We start from the raw sequence: 17,684 nt of genomic DNA, 5'->3' as shown, positions 1-17,684 counted from the left end.
GTTGCCTCTTTGCTTTATTCACAGTTTCCTTTGCATTGCAAAATCTTTGTAATTTCATGAGGTCCCAGTGGTTAATTTGTGGTTTTATTGCCTGACCAATTGGGGTTGTATTCAGAAAGTCTTTGCCCAGACCAATATGTTGAAGGGTTTCCCCTACTTTATCCTCTAGCAGCTTCAGAGTTTCTGGTCTGAGGTTAAGGTCTTTAATCCATTTGGACTTAATTCTTGTGCATGGAGAGAGAGAAGAATCTATTTTCATACTTCTACAGATATACATCCAATTTTCCTAACACCATTTGCTGAAGAGGCTGTCTTTTCTCCAATGAGTATTTTTGGCATTTTTATCAAATATCAGGTGGGATCTCTATTCTATTCCATTGATCTACATGTCTGCCTTTGTGCCAGTACCACACTGTTTTTGTTACTATGGCTCCATAGTATAGGTTAAAATCAGGTATGGTGATACTACCAGCCTTATTTTTGTTGCTCAGTATTATTTTAGATATTCGAGGTTTTTTTGTGATTCCAATGAATTTTTGGATTGTTTTTTCTATTTCCATGAAGAATGCTTTTGGAATTTTGATAGGGATTGCATTAAATGTGTAGATTGCTTGGGATTATGGGTTGAGTCTGTCGTTCCAGGTTTATTGTGTGCGCTGCTCTAAAGGTAGCATTAGCAACACAAAATTAGCATATGAGAAAAAAAAGTTGGTAAAGAAGAAGGCTGGATTCCCCTCCCCCGCCCCGCCCAGGCCTACTAAAACTGCGTGTTCCACTGGCACAGGCCGGGAGGGACTCCAGTGCCCAAGAGTAAGTTATGGCTTATTATTTACGCCCCACACCCCTCCCACCCCTCCGCTGGAGGTGGTTTGAACGAAATGTCCCCCATAGCTTCATGTATCTTGAATACTTGTTCCCAAACGGGTGGCAGTTTAGGAACTTGGGAGGCGCAGCCTTGCTGGAGGAGCCATGTCCCTGAGGGTGGACGGTCAGGTCGGCTTGTCCAGCACGCTGGGCGTGGGGAGCTTGCTCGCTCTCCATGCTGCTGTGCCAAGACTCGCCGCTCTCGCTACCTGCTCTACCACGCTTTCCCTGCTAGGAGGCAGCGTGCCCCGGAAAGTGCAAGCCAAAGGAGGCTCTTTCCTCCAGTTAGCTGCTTCCGGGAGGGTGTTTGGTCCAAGCAATAAGAAGGTAACTGCCACGCAGAACACTTACAGGAAAGCCCACACTGTGCAAACAAACCCACGTCCTCCCAGCAGCGGGCTGTCCTCCCTGTGGCCCACGTCCTCCCTTGGAAGTGTATCTTTTCCTAATGAACTGCCTCTGCTTCTGATTTTGCCTTGTCTCTGTTCAAACCCTTTTTTCAGAGACTTGAGAAGCTGGAACCCCTCCAGAGGTATCCAGTGAACCCTGATATCAGCCGGCATTACTTAGGTCCATGGACTTCCCTGTATCTTAAGAGAAATGAAGAAACAGAAGTTGGTACAGGAAAATCGATGGGCTTATAGTTTGGCCAAATGGGAAGGGTGTGTGTGTGGGGGGGGGGAGGGGGGTGTCTAATATCTTTCCTGTCATGCCTGTAGCCACCTTACAGTTCATAGAAAGCCAGGGGAAAAGGCAAGAGCAAGTATTAATTTAACTGCGAGACAAGCTAACCAGTTCTTTCCTAGGGAGAAAGGGACATGGGCCCCATATTATCTCATTTGTCTGTTAGATACTGTTTTGGAGTGGCGGGTGGGAGGAGCAGGAGTCCATGTAGCTCAGGCTGGTCTTGAACTCACGACACAGAAGATGACCTTGAATTCCTGATTCTGCCTCCACCTCCCAAGTGCAGGGGTGTATGTACCATCAGACTTATCAGAGGGAGGAGGAAAATGGGATATTAGAGGTTCTCCATTTTGAACAAGAAAAGAATTAACTTTGTGGGATTTACCATTCCCACCCAGGCCAGACCTGGCAGAATTATTATTATTTTTTTCCAAGTCCATTCCTCTGATAGGTGTACAATGGAAGCCTCTTGTTTTGTTTTGGTTTTGGTTAAACTGATGAATCAGTGTTTCCTTACAGAGTCCCAGCATAGAACCTAGAAAGTTTCCCTGTAGTAGTAGCTCTGATCTTGTCTCTTTAATATGGTGAGCAACTAAAACAGCCTCTTAGATACTATAGAAAGAGGACTTCAGATGTGGGCGCTTCCTCCTTCTCTGGCCAAACACAACAGATTCCTGTAGAGTTACTTTACGGGCAGAGTGAACTGCGATACCTTGTCAAACAGAAATACAATTATGGTACTTGGTTAAATTTTAATTTCAAATAAATAATATAGATAGTTGCTGACTTATGATATATAATGGTGCCAAAGTAATATGGATTTTGAAGAAACTGAACCATGATATTTGGCAGGCTAGCAATAGTAAATACATTTTGGACACATTTTCAATTAATGATGGGTTGACTGGTATATAACTCCATTGTAAGTAAGACCATCTTGCATGTTAAAAAATTTTTTTTTGCTTATTTTTATTTATTTGAGAGTGACAGATAAAGAGGCAGAGAGATAGACAGAATGGGCACACCAGGGCCTCCAGACACTGCAAACAAACTCCAGATGCATGTACCACCTTGTGCATCTGGCTTATGTGGGTCCTGGGGAATCGAGCCTTGAACCAGGATTCTTAGGCTTCATAAGAAAGCACTTAACCGCTAAGCCATCTCTCCATCCCCATCTTGTATGTTTTTTAAACAACTGGACATACTTATAGTGAAACATTACTGTTGACATGAAATTCAAATTTAACTGAGACTTCTTTAATTCCACCCTTCTTAGGAAGATTAGCAATGCTCTTCCAAAGAGGAGAGATGGGACAGCTAAGCCGATCTAATAAAATAAAGACTAAAGACCATGTGGGGCTGGGGAGACAGTTCTGTTGTTATAGGCACTTGCTTACAAAGACTGCTGGCCCTGGTTCAATTCTCCAGTACCCATATAAAGCCAGATGCACAACCTGGTGCATGCATCTGGAGTTCATTTGCAGTAGCAAAAGCCCCAACATGCCCATATTTTCTCAAATGAATAAATAAAAAAATTTAAAATAAAAAAAGAAGGATGTATCTGCCTTTAGGGTGCTCTCTCTATAACTCAGCAAGATTCCTTATATGACACACCAATAAGGCAAGATGGAGAAAGGGTCACTCTAAAGACAGTCTTTTTTATTTAAATATTTTATGTTGGAACACAAATATAATTTCTCAAGGAACAAATGTAAAAACTAATGTAAATCACCTTTTCAGAAACCAAGCAGACCATTGGCAGCATGTGACTACACTGTATAAAAGAGATAGTTTGGGTTTTCAGACCTGTCCAAGAAGGAGGTTTGAAGACCAAGTTTTGTTTTTCTGAGCACATGGGTTATATTTACACTTTCACACAATGGTGTCATTCCTGTTGCAATATTTGGCAAAAAAGTAATGCCAACTACAATGAAAAAGAAAAAAGAAACACACAATCTACTAAGTAGATGGTAAATAATTCTACACCATGGAAGAAGGGCGCCCTCCTCCTCAGACACAACTATATGTGCAAAAATTCTTGCCTGTACTTACACACAGCTAGTGGACAGCATTTTATAAATCTCCTGTAACAATTCATACAAACAATATTTAAGAAAGTCTACATTATAATTTTAAAATTTCATTTTTCTAGCACAATATCTTATGTTGAAAAATTCAGGAACTTGTTAAAAAAATCATCAGGAAAAATATGTACATAAATTATTACTGATAGGCACATACATTTGAAATAGCATTGTTTTTAGGAGCAACAAAATCAAATCTATTGAGGAGCCATACCATTCAAATAACTTTGAAAAAAAATAAGGCAAGGGTGTTGTGCAAAATCAGGTCAATTATTTTGAGGTCTTTTAACATGGACTTTTTTTATAGCAAGTCATAACCAGTCATTCAGTGACTTTCAGATATCAGATTAAAAATCACAATTCAGAATTATAGAAACATAGGTCTTTTGACACTTTGGATTGGTATAATAAGAGAATGCCTTATCAAATTTAGCTTGATTACACAGATATTTATTTGGTGCCCACATTAGCACTGAGGATGCAAGACAGTGAAATGGACATCATTCTTACCACAGCAGAGAATATGGCTGGTTACTTTAACAGCACTGAATTGTACCCAAGGGAAATAAGAGTTTCTCTTCAGAGAATATATCTTAGTAAGTAAAAGTATTTCTAAATGTTATTCTAGATTATTTAACTGAATTTGAAATGTCCATTATTTTCAAGACTGTTAAAATACATATGTATAAAAATACAGGCTGGAGAGATGGCTTAGCAGTTAAGGTGCTTGCCTGCGAAGCCTAAGGACTCATGTTCAACTCTTCAGATCCCATGTAAGCCAGGTGCACAAGGTTTTGCAAAGCGCGCAAGGTCTCACATGTGTACAAGATGGTGTACATGTGTGGAGTGCAATTGCGGTGGCTGGAGGCCCTGGCACACCAATTCTCTCTTGCTCTCTTTCTCTCTCTCTCTCATAAAAAATTTTTAAAAATACAATGCCACTTTTAAGATCATATGACATGTATGTGTACATGTCACACGTACAGAAATAAATTGGTATTCTTTCCATGTCAGTGTTCTACAATCTAATCAATCTTATACAAATTTTAAAAGGGTTACACTGTAAAGGAAAACCAACAACAAAACTGGTAGCCCAAATCATAGACATATCTTTTGATAACTGAGTTATGGATATAATGTACAGAATATGAATATCAATACTAAGCATCCACATGACTTAAAAACAGGCCCAGTTTCCTGCCTTGTTCTACTGGAGGGCTGAACTGGATGCTGGGTATTAATGGTAGTGGCAGGCTCTCAGAAGCCAGTGTTACCCTCTGCTAAGTGAATATTGCTTGCATAACTAAAAGGCACTTAAAAACACAGCACCATTAGTATGAGTTATGGAGCATTTCTGAAACATCTCTCTGGGTTCTGAGACAGAACCTCGTGTATGAGTGACTCTTTCTCTTAGTGTGTAAGCTTCCTTGCTTGGAGAGCTCATGGGAAACACACATCCAGTCACTGCCAGTCAAACTCCAGGTCAGCTGGCGGCTGGTGGCTGTTTAGGAGTAAGAATGCTGCACAGTGCTGTGCTGGACCCTGGTGGAAGTTGTGGTCATGGTAGAACTGAGATGACCAGATTCCTCTAGAGCAAGCTCTGGCAGGAGGCCTGAGACTCCAGCATGAGCAGCCATGGTCTTCCTAGCCTTTACAGAGGCTTCGCTGGGAATCTGGTGGCTGGACTGCAGAGTGGAGGAAGGCGACAGGACTCTTTCTGTCACCGTCACATTCTGTCCTACTGTCATGCTGGGCGGGGCCGGACTGGGCTGTACTCCTGAGTTGGGAGCAAGGATGCTCTCTCTCTCCCTCACCATGACGTAATGTGCACCTTCCACGCGCTGGGTGCTTTCAAGAGGCTCAGGGAAACTCCCGTTGGGTTGGACCACTCTTTCAGTAACCGTGACATTACCTTTGTTAGCATAATGCTGCTCAACCAGGGTGGCACCAGCTGGTGCATATACCCTCTCGGTTACGATAAGGCTGTGTGGCTGTTTGGACCCCAGGATCACCGTGCTTGGTGGTACAGCGGAGCTGGTGGCATAGGAAGTTTCCGTCATGATGATATTCCCAGAAGCCAGCGGGTCAGCATGCGGCGCTACTTTCTGACTCTGCCTGGAGGAGAGAGACCTTTCAGTGACCGTCTCCTGAGTCACGTGCTGTGCGCTTGCTTCGTGCACAGGTTTCGGGACTTGAGAGCTGCTTTTGGAAGAGTGGGTGTTCTCTAAGTGAACCATGGCTTGCTCATGATGGGACTGTGGAACTGCGCTCATGCTGGCTTTTCTCACAGGCTTTTCTCTCTGCTCAATTTCCATATCCACATCTATTGTGCGCCCTAAGCAAACTTCAGCTAGTGTCTTAAATTTAAGTCCCAAGTCATCTAAAAAGCGATCATCAAGCCCCTCTTCGATGAAACTGCAGCAGCCGATGGACCCTTGTGGAGACTGCGTTTCTTCCTGAGAGTACACCAGAAGGAAGTCTCTGGCCGTGTGAAGGTCATCTTCCTCAGCATAGGAGGCTGCTTTCTGGAATGAAGACAAAAAGGAAGACAGATAACGAAATAAGCTCATTTTATAACAAGACCCAATAGTCCTGTTTAAGACGCAAAACTGGCGTCTCAATTGCAACGAAACGTAAGAGAAACACGCGCAGAGAGACATCCTACATCATGGCAGGCCTATAGTCTCAAAAATATTAATATCATGAAAAATGAAGGGGGGGGCGCTATTTCAGATTAAAGGGCAACGAAGTGTTGTGACAACTAAACAGCAATGCAAGATGTGGAGCTAGATATTGGGTAGGAAGAATATTTACTAGATAAGACGTTGCTGTGGCCAGGGCTGTTGTACATTTGGTGAGTACTTGCCTGAGTTGCGATACTCAGTATGCATGTAAAATGCTGCTCATGGTGATGTGCACCTGTGATCCCTGTGCTGGGGAGGCCAAAAAAAAAAAGGAGTATCCTTAGAGCCTGCTGACTGGCTAGTTTAGCTGAAGCAGTGAACTCCAGGTTCAGCGAGAGCCTATCTCAAGATAAGGTGGAAAGAAATTGAAGAAGACACTTGATGTCAGCCCCTGGCCTTCCATGCACACACACACACACACACACACACACACACACACACACACATACATTTAAAAAGATATGATATTTAATTAAGAAAATTGGCTAAACTGAAATGTAGACTGTATCATCTTTTCAGTTTCTTGTTAGCTGTACCACGGTGATACAGAATAGTAATGCTGCTGGCATGTAAGGCAGAATAGGAAACAATTAGCAAAAGTGGCAAAATATTAACAATTGGGGAAAAAATCTGTATAAAGAACTATAGGAATGTGTGAGCAAGACCCTTTAACAGTAGGTATGTAAAGGAGGTTAAAATTTCTACAGACTCAGGCTGGAGGGATGGCTTAGTGGTTAAGTGCTTGCCTGTGAAGCCTAAGGACCCCGGTTCGAGGCTCGGTTCCCTAGGTCCTACGTTAGCCAGATGCACAAGGGGGTGCACGTGTCTGGAGTTCGTTTGCAGAGGCTGGAAGCCCTGGCGCGCCCATTCTCTCTCTCTCCCTCTATCTGTCTTTCTCTCTGTGTCTGTCATTCTCAAATAAATAAATTAAAAAAAAAAACCTAACATATAAAAAAAAAAAATTTCTACAGACCAGGTTGGCCTCAAATTCACCTGAGCCCCTGGATCCTCCTGCCTCCTTGTGCCATGTGCTGGGGTTATGGGCATGGACTACCATACCCAGCTTTCTCCTCCCCTAAACACCACTGCATGTCCCTGATAGGCACCCGTAGATCCAGCGATGTGAGGTAGTGAGTTTCTGGTCAAACGCTCCCTGCCCACAAGCCCATTACATGTCCCCCGCCAGCATCTAGTGGAGCAACCTCCACTGGCAAGTGAGTTTCCAGTTAGACCCTCCCTTCTAACCCCGCCATGTGTACCCTGCAGGCACCAAATGGAGCCCCAGTGTGAGTGAGTTCTCCCCACAGGTGCTTGCCCTCCCACCCCCATTCTCACCTACCTGGACATGCCACGTGGAAGCCCAACATTCGTCTCACCTTGCACCCCACCCATGGCCTTGCTACTACCTTCTTTGAACCCCAGTATTCTTGACAAGACAAACAGAGTATCTTCAGACAGACAAATCTCAATGCAAAGAACAATAACAAAAAACATACAAGGCAACATATTCCCACCAAGAATGGCAAGTCAGGCTCCTAGTATAGGTCTCCCATGAGAACTACTTAGATGAAATTCCAGACAAAGGATAAAACACAATTATGATATACATATACATAAAAGAAACTTTAAAGGACATGAATAAATAAATGCCTGAATAAAATGCAAAAGAGCCCAATCAACCAAGGGAACTCAATAGCTATGAATAGAACTCAACAGAATGAATTAAAAAGGGACATGAACAATCAGCTAAATGAAATAAGAAAATCAAACCATGATAGGAAAATGGAACTCAATAAAATAAATGCAGAAGAAAAAAACAAATAAAAATGAAAATATAATAATAAATGTAATACATTGCTTAAATAGACTTAAGAACAGAGAGCACATGACCATCACAATAGATGCAGGTAAGACCTTTCCACCCTCACAGCGCTGGAATGTGCTACATGAGTTGCTGGGGGAAACGACCACCAACGCTGTGAACAAGCAGGTGACCCTGCGTGGTGGCGCACGCCTTTAATCCCAGCACTCAGGAGGCAGAGGTAGGAGGATCGCTGTGAGTTTGAGGCCACCCTGAGACTCCATAGTGAATGCTAGGCCAGCCTGGGCTAGAATGAAACCCTACCTTGAAAAACAAAACAAAACAAAACAAAATAAAACAAAACAAAACAAGAAGCTGTTAAGAGCTTGGTGCTAAATGAGACATCTCTATCACATCCTCCAAGGTTTGGGGAATGCTGTGGAAGAGGCAGAAAGAATGTAAGAGCACACGTTGGGAAGGAGTAATTTAGCGCAGCATCCTCCAGACACGAACTGACCTCACAGTAGATATTATTACCACCACAAAACCTGCACAGTATTGAGCCCATCAACCTTAGGACATAGAGGATGGAGGAGCTAAAAAAAAACAAAAAACAAAACAACAACAACAAGAGAGAGAGAGACTTCAACATAGAAGGATGACTATCTGGAGAGAGGAGGGGGTTCAGTGGCATAGGAACATGGGAGGGGGGACCAAAGAGGGAAATGGGAAGGGATTATGATCAAATTAGAGTACATTCACGCATTAAAAGTGTCAATAAAAGTAAGCAGTACATACACACTTAGCTTCTAGTGATTCAGGCAGGAATACAGCACAGGAGGAGGACCTCAAAGCGCTTCTCCCAGAGCAGTGCCGGCAGTGAGGGAACAGGGAGAAGCAGTAGCCTCTTCACTGTGTCCCTGCCAAGCCAGGCCACGGCTGAAGGATGGTAAGAGAGGGCCGAGAGGAAGGAGCGCAGCACTGCGGGTGATGTGGCGATTGAAGAGAGCGGGACGGAAATGTGACTTCCTTCCCAGAAGTCCCATCCTTACCTCCACATTCCTCAGATACCCAGCCCCCAAGTCGGCCTGTCTCACGGTGACACAGGGGACTTTCCTCAAAAGAGGTGCTTATGCTGGGCGTGGCGGCGCACACCTTTAATCCCAGCACTTGGGAGGCAGAGGTAGGGGGATCGCTGTGAGTTCAAGGCCACCCTGAGACTACAAAGTGAATTGCAGGTCAGCGTGGGCTAGAGTGAAACCCTATCTCGAAAAACAAAAACAAAACAAAACAAAAAAAACAAGAAAAAGGTGCCTATTCCTGCTTTTCTTCTTTTAAAAAACTTACCTCTTTTCTATCATTTTTTGGTTTTTATTTTAGTTGTATTTATTTATTTGAGAGAGAAAGATATAGAAATAGGCAGGTACAGAGAGAGAATGGGCGCGCCAGGGCCTCCAGCCACTGCAAACAAATTCCAGACGCGTGTGCCCCCTTGTGCATCTGGCTTACATGGGTCCTGGGGAGTTGAACCTAGGTCCTTTGGCTTTGCAAGAAAGCACCTTACCCACTAAGCCATCTTTCCAGCCTGTGTTTATTTATTTTTATTAAGTAGAAAATATGAACATATCATGTGTTGGTATTTTTCTGTCTTTCCACTTCCCAGGTAGGGTACAGACTACTCTCTCAGCATGCACTTCAGAATTAAGATAACATGAAGTAGAGCAGGGCTCAGTTAACTGGAAAAATCGTGAACAAAAAAGCCTTGGTCAGAACTACAAAGACTGTGGGGTGGTTACTGCAGTGTAATTTAGCTAGCTCTGACTGACTCAATGGGTTTTACCTCTCCTTTCTCTGTCTGTAAACATTACTTAAAACCTCCCTACAAAATTCTTGCCAGCAACCACACCCCTCAATGTCTCAGATCCAAGGAAATGACCACATTTCTATATATACTCCCCCCATCTATACAAACCACTCCTTACCTCAGTGAAGTAATTTCCTAAGAATTCCTCGTTCATGGCAACAGCAGCTGCCTGGGCCCTGGTCATGTCTCTGGAAACTCCTGCGACTCTTGTGGTCTTTAGGGTTTCATTGCCTGCGACGGCTCCTGTTGTCTCTATAACATGAGTAACCCCACTAGTAATGAGGCTTCTGTGTTCTTCCCATCGTCCATCCACATCGGACAAGTCACGCTGCCCTTTGGTAAAGGAAGCAGAGCTACTTCCTTTCATGGTGAGTTCCTTGGACATCATTGCACCTCCTACTCCATTTCTTAAAGCTGTATTCTCCCCATGATCCATGGCCAGAAGTGAGGGCACCACCTGTGAACAAACAGTTCAGAACTGAGTCAGAAAGATGGAGGGTCAGTACACTTAGTAGATGATCTGAGCTGAACACACATAAGAAGGATATGCCGTTTCACCAGTGGTAAATTAAGGAAAACATTTCAGGGCTGGAGAGATGGCTCAGCAGTTAAGGCGCTTGCTTGTGAAGCCTAAGGACCCAAGTTCGATTCCCCAGTACCCACATAAGCCAGATGCACAAGGGAGTGCATGAGTCTGGGGTTCATTTGCAGTGGCTAGGAGCCCTGGTGTGCCCAGTCTCTCTATCTGCTTCTTTCTTTCTCTCTGTCTCAAATAAAATAAAATAAAATAAAATAAAATAAAATAAAATAAAATAAAATAGAAAAACATTTCAGGTATCATAACTTCTATTTAAGTTTTCTGATGGTTATCTCTATTGTCAACTTGGTTGGATTAAGAATCAAGTAACAGGGCTGGAGAGATGGCTCAGCAGGTAAGGTGCTTGCTTGCAAAACCCAATGACCCAGGCTTGATTCCCCAGTACCCACATAAAGCCAGATGCGCAAAGTGGTGCATGCATGTGGAGTTTATTTACAGTGGCTAGAGGCCCTGGAATGCCTATTCTCTCTCTCTCCTCTCTGTCTCTCTCTGCATGCAAATAAATAAATTAGTTAAATATTAAAAAAAAAAAAGAATCAAGTAAGAGATACACCTGTGGGGCATGTCCACAAAGGCATTTATAGAATTAGGATTAATTGATGGGCAACCCTTCTGGTGGTACCATCCATCCATCCATCCATCCATCCATATCCTGTTGCTGTCATCCTTTGCTAACATCAGAACCCTTCAGCTTCCAATGTGAACTGAAGATCAGTGGCTCTCTAACAATCCTCCAGGCCATCAGGACCAGATGGGGACTGCTGAGTCATCTAGCCGTGTGGTCTGATTCTCAGCTTCTCCAGTGGAACAGACAAGGCAGCCATTCTTCGGCTGCCCAGCCTGTACTGTGTCAACCAAACTAGTAAGTCCCCTGTGTAATATGGTTCTGTTCCTCTAGGGATCCCTGACTAATACCTTTATTCTTCTTGTTTAACAGGTGACTATGACCCAAGAAAAAAAGGGATAAACGAACTTTCCTCTACAGTTTTCACTCAGCTTAATGGCGCCAATGGCATTGCAACTTTTCTTTAGGACTTGATGTCTTCGGCTGTGGTTACAAAGCTCTGAATTTTGTTCTCAGCTTGATACCTGACCACTCAAAATAAGAGATCTATAAAGCTTCAGTTGCTACCAGATAAAGCAGCCTCAGTTCTGATCAGAGCAAACCAGGCAGAAGTGATATATAGAATTAAAAAAAAAAAATGTGTTGGGCATGGTGGCATACACCCTTAATCCCAGCACTGGGGAGGCAGAGGAAGGAGGATCAGAGTTTGAGGCCACCCTGAGACTACAGTTAATTCCAGGTCAGCCTGGACCAGAGTGAGACCCTACCTTGACAGCTCCTGAGTACATATATCTCGCAGTACTAAAAAGTCCTATGGCCAAAAATGTTAGAAACACCTCTGAAACCCTGTTTAAAATTAGGAAACAAACAAACAAAAAAAAGCACCAGATGATGATGGCTCATACCTATAACCCTAGAACTTGAGAGGCTTATGCAGGAGGATTAGGTGAGTTCAAGGCCACTTAAGTCCAGGTTACAGAGTGAGATCTAGTCCCAACCCTTCCATACCCTCCCTACGTAAAATCAGATCAAAAAAGAAGGCAGGTTTTCCGCTGCATCATGAACTGACCTTGTCTTCAGGTGGTGCTCCTTCATTATTCCAAGGGTGCAGCATCTCTATGGTGCCAGGAATGGGGGTGAAGCCTTTGGCACTCTCTCCACAATGGCACACCAACAGCAAGAGTGGCACAACTATACAAAAGCAAAATTGAGTTCAAATAAATAATTTTAAACTTGAATCGCATGAATTTGGAATATCACTTCTTTAGGCTCAGTGGTCACTTACACGAAGCCCTGTTTTCCTGGTTTGCTTTTTTTCCCACTCTCCAAGCTTGTTTGGGTTGTTACAACAAAGGCTGGAGGCAAGAGAGAGTCCTGTAGACTCAATGGACTTGTTCCTGGAGAAACTAACTGTGGCTATTGTGCTGGATAATGAGACCAGATGAAATAGTGCCCAAATCAGCAAAACCAATGTACAAAAGTTAAATTTTTTTGAGTCATTGTCCAAACATATTAAAAAAATAAATTTAGCCGGGCATGGTGGCGCACGCCTTTAATCCCAGCACTCGGGAGGCAGAGGTAGGAGGATCGCCATGAGTTCAAGGCCACCCTGAGACTACAGAGTTAATTCCAGATCAGCCTGGACCAGAGTGAGACCCTATCTCAAAACACCAAAAAAAAAAAAAAAAAATCCAAAAAAAAAATTATTGTCCAAGAGCTATGTATTAGAAAGATCAAAAGCAGCCAAGCGGGTTGGCTCACACTTGCAAGACCAGCCCTATGGAGACAGAGACACATGGTTGTTGAGAATGTGAGAACAACTATATACCGTGAGACCCTGGCTCAGACGTCCCCCTCTCTGAAAAAAAAGATGAAAAGCTCTTAAGAATAGAAAGAATGTAATGTATTCAGATATTCTAGAAGACTGAAACTGATATGACACTTTATCTTAGAACAAAATTTTGTACAAAGCATGGCACTAAGTCTCAACCTTTGAATTACCCAAGCATTATGTTTTAAAATGGTATTACCTTTAAACCTATTAAAGTTATGTATATATAATTTTATAATTTGAAGAATTCAATTCAGCTCCATTATGTGCCATTAAATTTTATTCTACTTCTAGCAGGAAGCAAAGACCAGTCCTGGGATCAGGGGATTATTGCAGTCAAGATTTAGCCACATCTGCAAGCATCCACCCCAAATTAGGTTTTACTGATATTCCCACTTGGCAGCTTAAGCATCTGAACACTTCCCAGGTTACTTTTCTTGTAAAATAATTGATAGTCCCGTGACTAACACAGGGAATGAAATCAGCCAGTGGCAATTGAACAATTCCAACACATTCAATAAATGTTAATCAAATGTCCCTCACGTGCCAAGTGCCAGGTTAGGCTCCAGGGACTCTGAGCTACAAAGGCTGGGCAAAGAATCCCTTCATGAAAGATGCAGTCCCAGCTCAATGCTAAACCAAGACAAGTCAGTCCCCATTATGTGCCCAAACTTAAAATTCCCCATCAAACAGAGGTCAATGGAATAAAGGTCCACCATAAGGGGTTCTGTGCCTTGGACGTGGTGCTCTGCCCAAGTTCAAGGTCAAGTGCAGTGAGATTGCACGTGCCCCTGGGAAAGGTTTTCAGCCCTTTCTTCTTTTAAAAATCTTTCAGAGGACAGGCAGGATTGGTTGTGGGGAGGCCTGCTATTAAGGGGATGCAAAAATTTGCTCAGAAAAGGTTAGGTTGATGAAGCTGCTGGCAAGAAGCAGGTGGAGCAGCAAGAAACAGGAGAGATGGAGGAAGCCTAGAGAGATTATATAGAGGGATGACTATGGAACAAATTGGGTTGGAAAACTAACCTTCTATCCATATGCCGAATGTATGGGGTAAGTCTATTCTGAGGACCTACTATGTGCAAGGGACCACTCACAGCACTGGAAATGCAGCTATAAATAATGGGATCCTACCCTCCCAGAGCTTATTCACATGGGAATAACAGCAAGATCTATGCTAAAGGGAGCTGGGCAAGCACGCTTAGATTCCAGTTGTTTAAATTGAGAATACAGGGCTGGAGAGAGGGCCTAGTGGTTAAGGTGCTTGCCTGCGAAGTCTAAGGACTCATGTTTGGCTCTCCAGGTCCCATGTAAGCCAGTCACACAGTGACACAGGCATGCAAGGTTGCACATGCACACAAGGGGGCGCATGTCTGGAGTTCGATTGCAGTTGCTGGAGGCCCTGGCGCACCAGTTCTCTCTCTCCCTCTTACTTTCTCGCTCTCACACATAAAAGAAAAGGCAGTCTGTTGTGCTTGCCCCCTGACCCCCCCCCAAAAAATATTGAGAATATATTCTTTAAGACAAAATTCTGAAAAGAGCCCTGCAGCAAGTGTTCCTGAATTTATCCATCATCAATGATTGTTTTCCTCCTCACTCTCAAAAATATTCTCAGGTAGCCGGGCGTGGTGGCGCATGCCTTTATTCCCAGCACTTGGGAGGCAGAGGTAGGAGGATTGCGGTGAGTTTGAGGCTGCCCTGAGACTACAGAGTGAATTCCAGGTCAGCCTGAGCTACAGCAAGACCCTGCTTCAACCCCCCCCCCGCAATTTTTTTTTTCCCTCAGGTGGTGAAAGAATAACTGTCAATGGGGCTGGGGAAATGGCTTAGTGGTTAAGGCACTTGCTTGCGAAGCCTAAGGATCCTGGTTTGATTCCCCAGGACCCACGTAAGCCAGATGCACAAGGGGGAGCACCGTCTGGAGTTTGTTTGCAGTGGCTACAGGCCCTGGTGTACCCATTCTATTTTTCTCTCTGCCTCTTCCTTTTTCTCTCTCTCAAATAAATAAATAAATAAATAAATAAACAAACAAACAAACAAACAAACAAACAAACAATATTTTAAAAAAGAAAGAATAACTGTCAAGAAAGCACTGATGACCAGCAGTAGTGCCCCCAAAGTACTGAAGAAATGAGAGTCATTTCGAAGACTTACGTAACAACAGCAGAAGGGCCAAAATCATGAGGGCAATTGCTGCAGGTCCCAGGCCGAAGTGGGCATCTTGCTGGGCTTCAACACAGCCGCTGCCACGCAGACACTCACAGACCGTGAGCTTAAGGACCTGCTTTTCCGGGCAGCTGAAGCCTTGATTGTCTGCAATCAGGAGTGGAATCTCACTTCTCCCAAGCTTCCTTTCGCTCTGCTGGAGCAGCACGCTGGTACCTAAAGGTTAGGAGAAGAAGGAAATAAGGGTGATTGATAGCCGGGCATGGTGGCGCACGCCTTTAATCCCAGCACTCGGGAGGCCGAGGTAGGATCTAGGATGGCTGTGACTTCAAGGCCACCCTGAGACTACATAGTGAATTCCAGGTCAGCCTGGGCTGGAGTGAGGCCCTACCTTGAAAAACCAAAACAAAACAAGCAGAAATAAATAAAGAAAAATAAAGAAAAAGAAAAACACGGAGGATCAGCTCCTGCCAGTGGCTCCTGGGCAGTGCTTTTACTGCCTGGGCCCTTTCTGCCTCTCAACTATCAGGATCATAGGTATGCAGTGCCATGCATAGCTTCACACGTGGATTGCCAAATTTTTAAAAATATAATTTTATTTTATTTATTTGAGAGAGAGATAGAGGCAGAGCGATATAGACAGATAGAGAGAAAAGGCATGCCAGGAACTTCAGCCACTGAAACAAACTCCAGATGCATGTGCCACCTTGTGCATCCGGCTTTACAAGGACACTGGGGAATCAAACCTGGGTCCTTTGGCTTTGCAGGTGAATACCTTAACTGCTAAGCTATCTCTCCAGCCCATTTAAAAATTTTTGTTTATTTATTTGAGAGAGAGAATTTTTTTTTTTTCTACTATCTTCTTTTCGTTGTTGTTGTTTCAAGGTAGGGTCTCATTTTAGCCCAGGCTGACCAGGAACTCACTCTGGTCTCAGGCTGGCCTTGAACTCAAAGCGATCCTCTTACCTCTACCTCCCAAGTACTGGGATTAAAGGTGTGCACCACCACACCAAGCTTTCTGAGCTATTTTAAGGTAAGTTATAGATACGTTACTTTATAGTTATGATATTCTAAAGCCTGACCTTCTTAAGACCAAGTGACCTTAGTATTCTTAGGAAATTTATTATTAGCTGGGCTTGTAGTGGCTCATGTCTATAACCACAGTTCTTGGGAGGTTGAGGCAAGATAAGTGCCATGGGCTATAGAGTGAGTTCCAGTCCAGCCTGAGCTACAAAGTGAGATCCTTTCTAAAGCTGTCTCTCTCTCTCTCTCACACACACACACACCATTTATTATTGATATGTTAGTAAATTTCTAAATGCAAGTTGAAATGTTGAAGGTGTTTTACTTACACATCACCCCAACAATACACAAAGCTTTATAAGATGATGGTAAATATTTGCTAGACATAAAGCTCAATATTAAATATGCAAATTAAGAAAAAAAACCTGGTGACTACATTTGAAACATTTCTGAAATGAGCATTGCTTGTTAAAAGTGCCCTGCATTTGGGACCACTCAAAAGCTTATCGACAAGAAGCCAAGGTAAAGACACTTGACTGCATACACTGGCGTGGGGCGATGGGTGTGTCACATAGACCCTTTCCCAGGTTGTCTCTATCACATATCAGTCTTGTAACTTTGAACAAGTTTCTTAACCTCATTAAGTCAGGGGTTCTCACCAGTCATGAGGAGATAGTGCAATTAGGCAAGGATTACTATGACAGTGCGTGAAGGGCCTGGTGTGTGGTATGCGGGCATGTGTGCATGAGTGTTTGCGTGTGTGTGAATAGATGCAGGTATGTGAGCATGCATGTGGAGGCCAGAGGTTGATGCTGAGTGTCTGCCTCAGTCATTCTCCTCTGTATCTACCGAGGCAGGGTTTCTCACTACTTGGAAGTTCAGCTAGTCTAATTAGCCAGCTGGCTCCCTTTCCACCTCCTAAGCACTGAGACTGCAGGCAGGCCCCTTGGCCTATCAGTCATTAATGTGGGGGCTGAGGGTCTGAACCCAGGTCCTCATGCTTAAGAAACAAGCATTTAGCTGGGCATGGTGGCACACGCCTTTAATCCCAGCACTTGGGAGGGAGAGGTAGGAGGATTACCATAACTTTGAGGCCACCCTGAGGCTGCATAGTGAATTCCAGGTCAGCCTGAACCAGAGTGAGACCCTACCTCGAAAACAAAACAAAACAAAACAAAACAAAACAAAACAAAACAAAACAAAACAAAACAAAACAAAACAAAACAAAACCAAACAAAACAAAACAAAACAAAACAAAACAAGAAACTAGAATTTTATTCATTGAACCAATAGCACAACCAAGAATTTAGATGGCACCTACTGTCACCATTGCATTATGAGGCTCCAGCCGCCATGGTATACAAGACAGAGCTAATTCAAGAGCTACTTGGAAAATACATGCATAAAGCCAGGCGTGGTGGTGCAAATCTGCTATCTGGGACTATAAGACATTTGAGGCCGCTGTTTCCTTTTCATAGGTATATAAAAAATAAGATATCAGCCTGTATATTCAGAACCTCATT

At 43.5% G+C, this 17,684-nt stretch overlaps 1 protein-coding gene across 1 annotated transcript in view; it reads right to left on the bottom strand.

The window, feature by feature from the left end:
• Window positions 1-4,461: 4,461 nt before the first annotated feature.
• The window catches only part of Dsg2 (desmoglein 2), a 58,217-nt gene continuing 44,994 nt past the window's right edge, over window positions 4,462-17,684 (bottom strand). The window contains exons 12-15 of the mRNA XM_045135295.1: window positions 15,127-15,354; window positions 12,214-12,335; window positions 10,100-10,438; window positions 4,462-6,157 (exon numbers count right to left, since the gene is read on the bottom strand). Coding sequence (XP_044991230.1) covers window positions 5,138-6,157; window positions 10,100-10,438; window positions 12,214-12,335; window positions 15,127-15,354 — 1,709 coding nt within the window. The 3' untranslated portion in view covers window positions 4,462-5,137. The remainder of the gene's footprint in view (window positions 6,158-10,099; window positions 10,439-12,213; window positions 12,336-15,126; window positions 15,355-17,684) is intronic.

Source organism: Jaculus jaculus, chromosome 15, assembly GCF_020740685.1.
Source record: "Jaculus jaculus isolate mJacJac1 chromosome 15, mJacJac1.mat.Y.cur, whole genome shotgun sequence".
Classification (NCBI taxonomy): domain Eukaryota; kingdom Metazoa; phylum Chordata; class Mammalia; order Rodentia; family Dipodidae; genus Jaculus; species Jaculus jaculus.
This window is presented reverse-complemented; position numbering and strand designations above follow the sequence as displayed.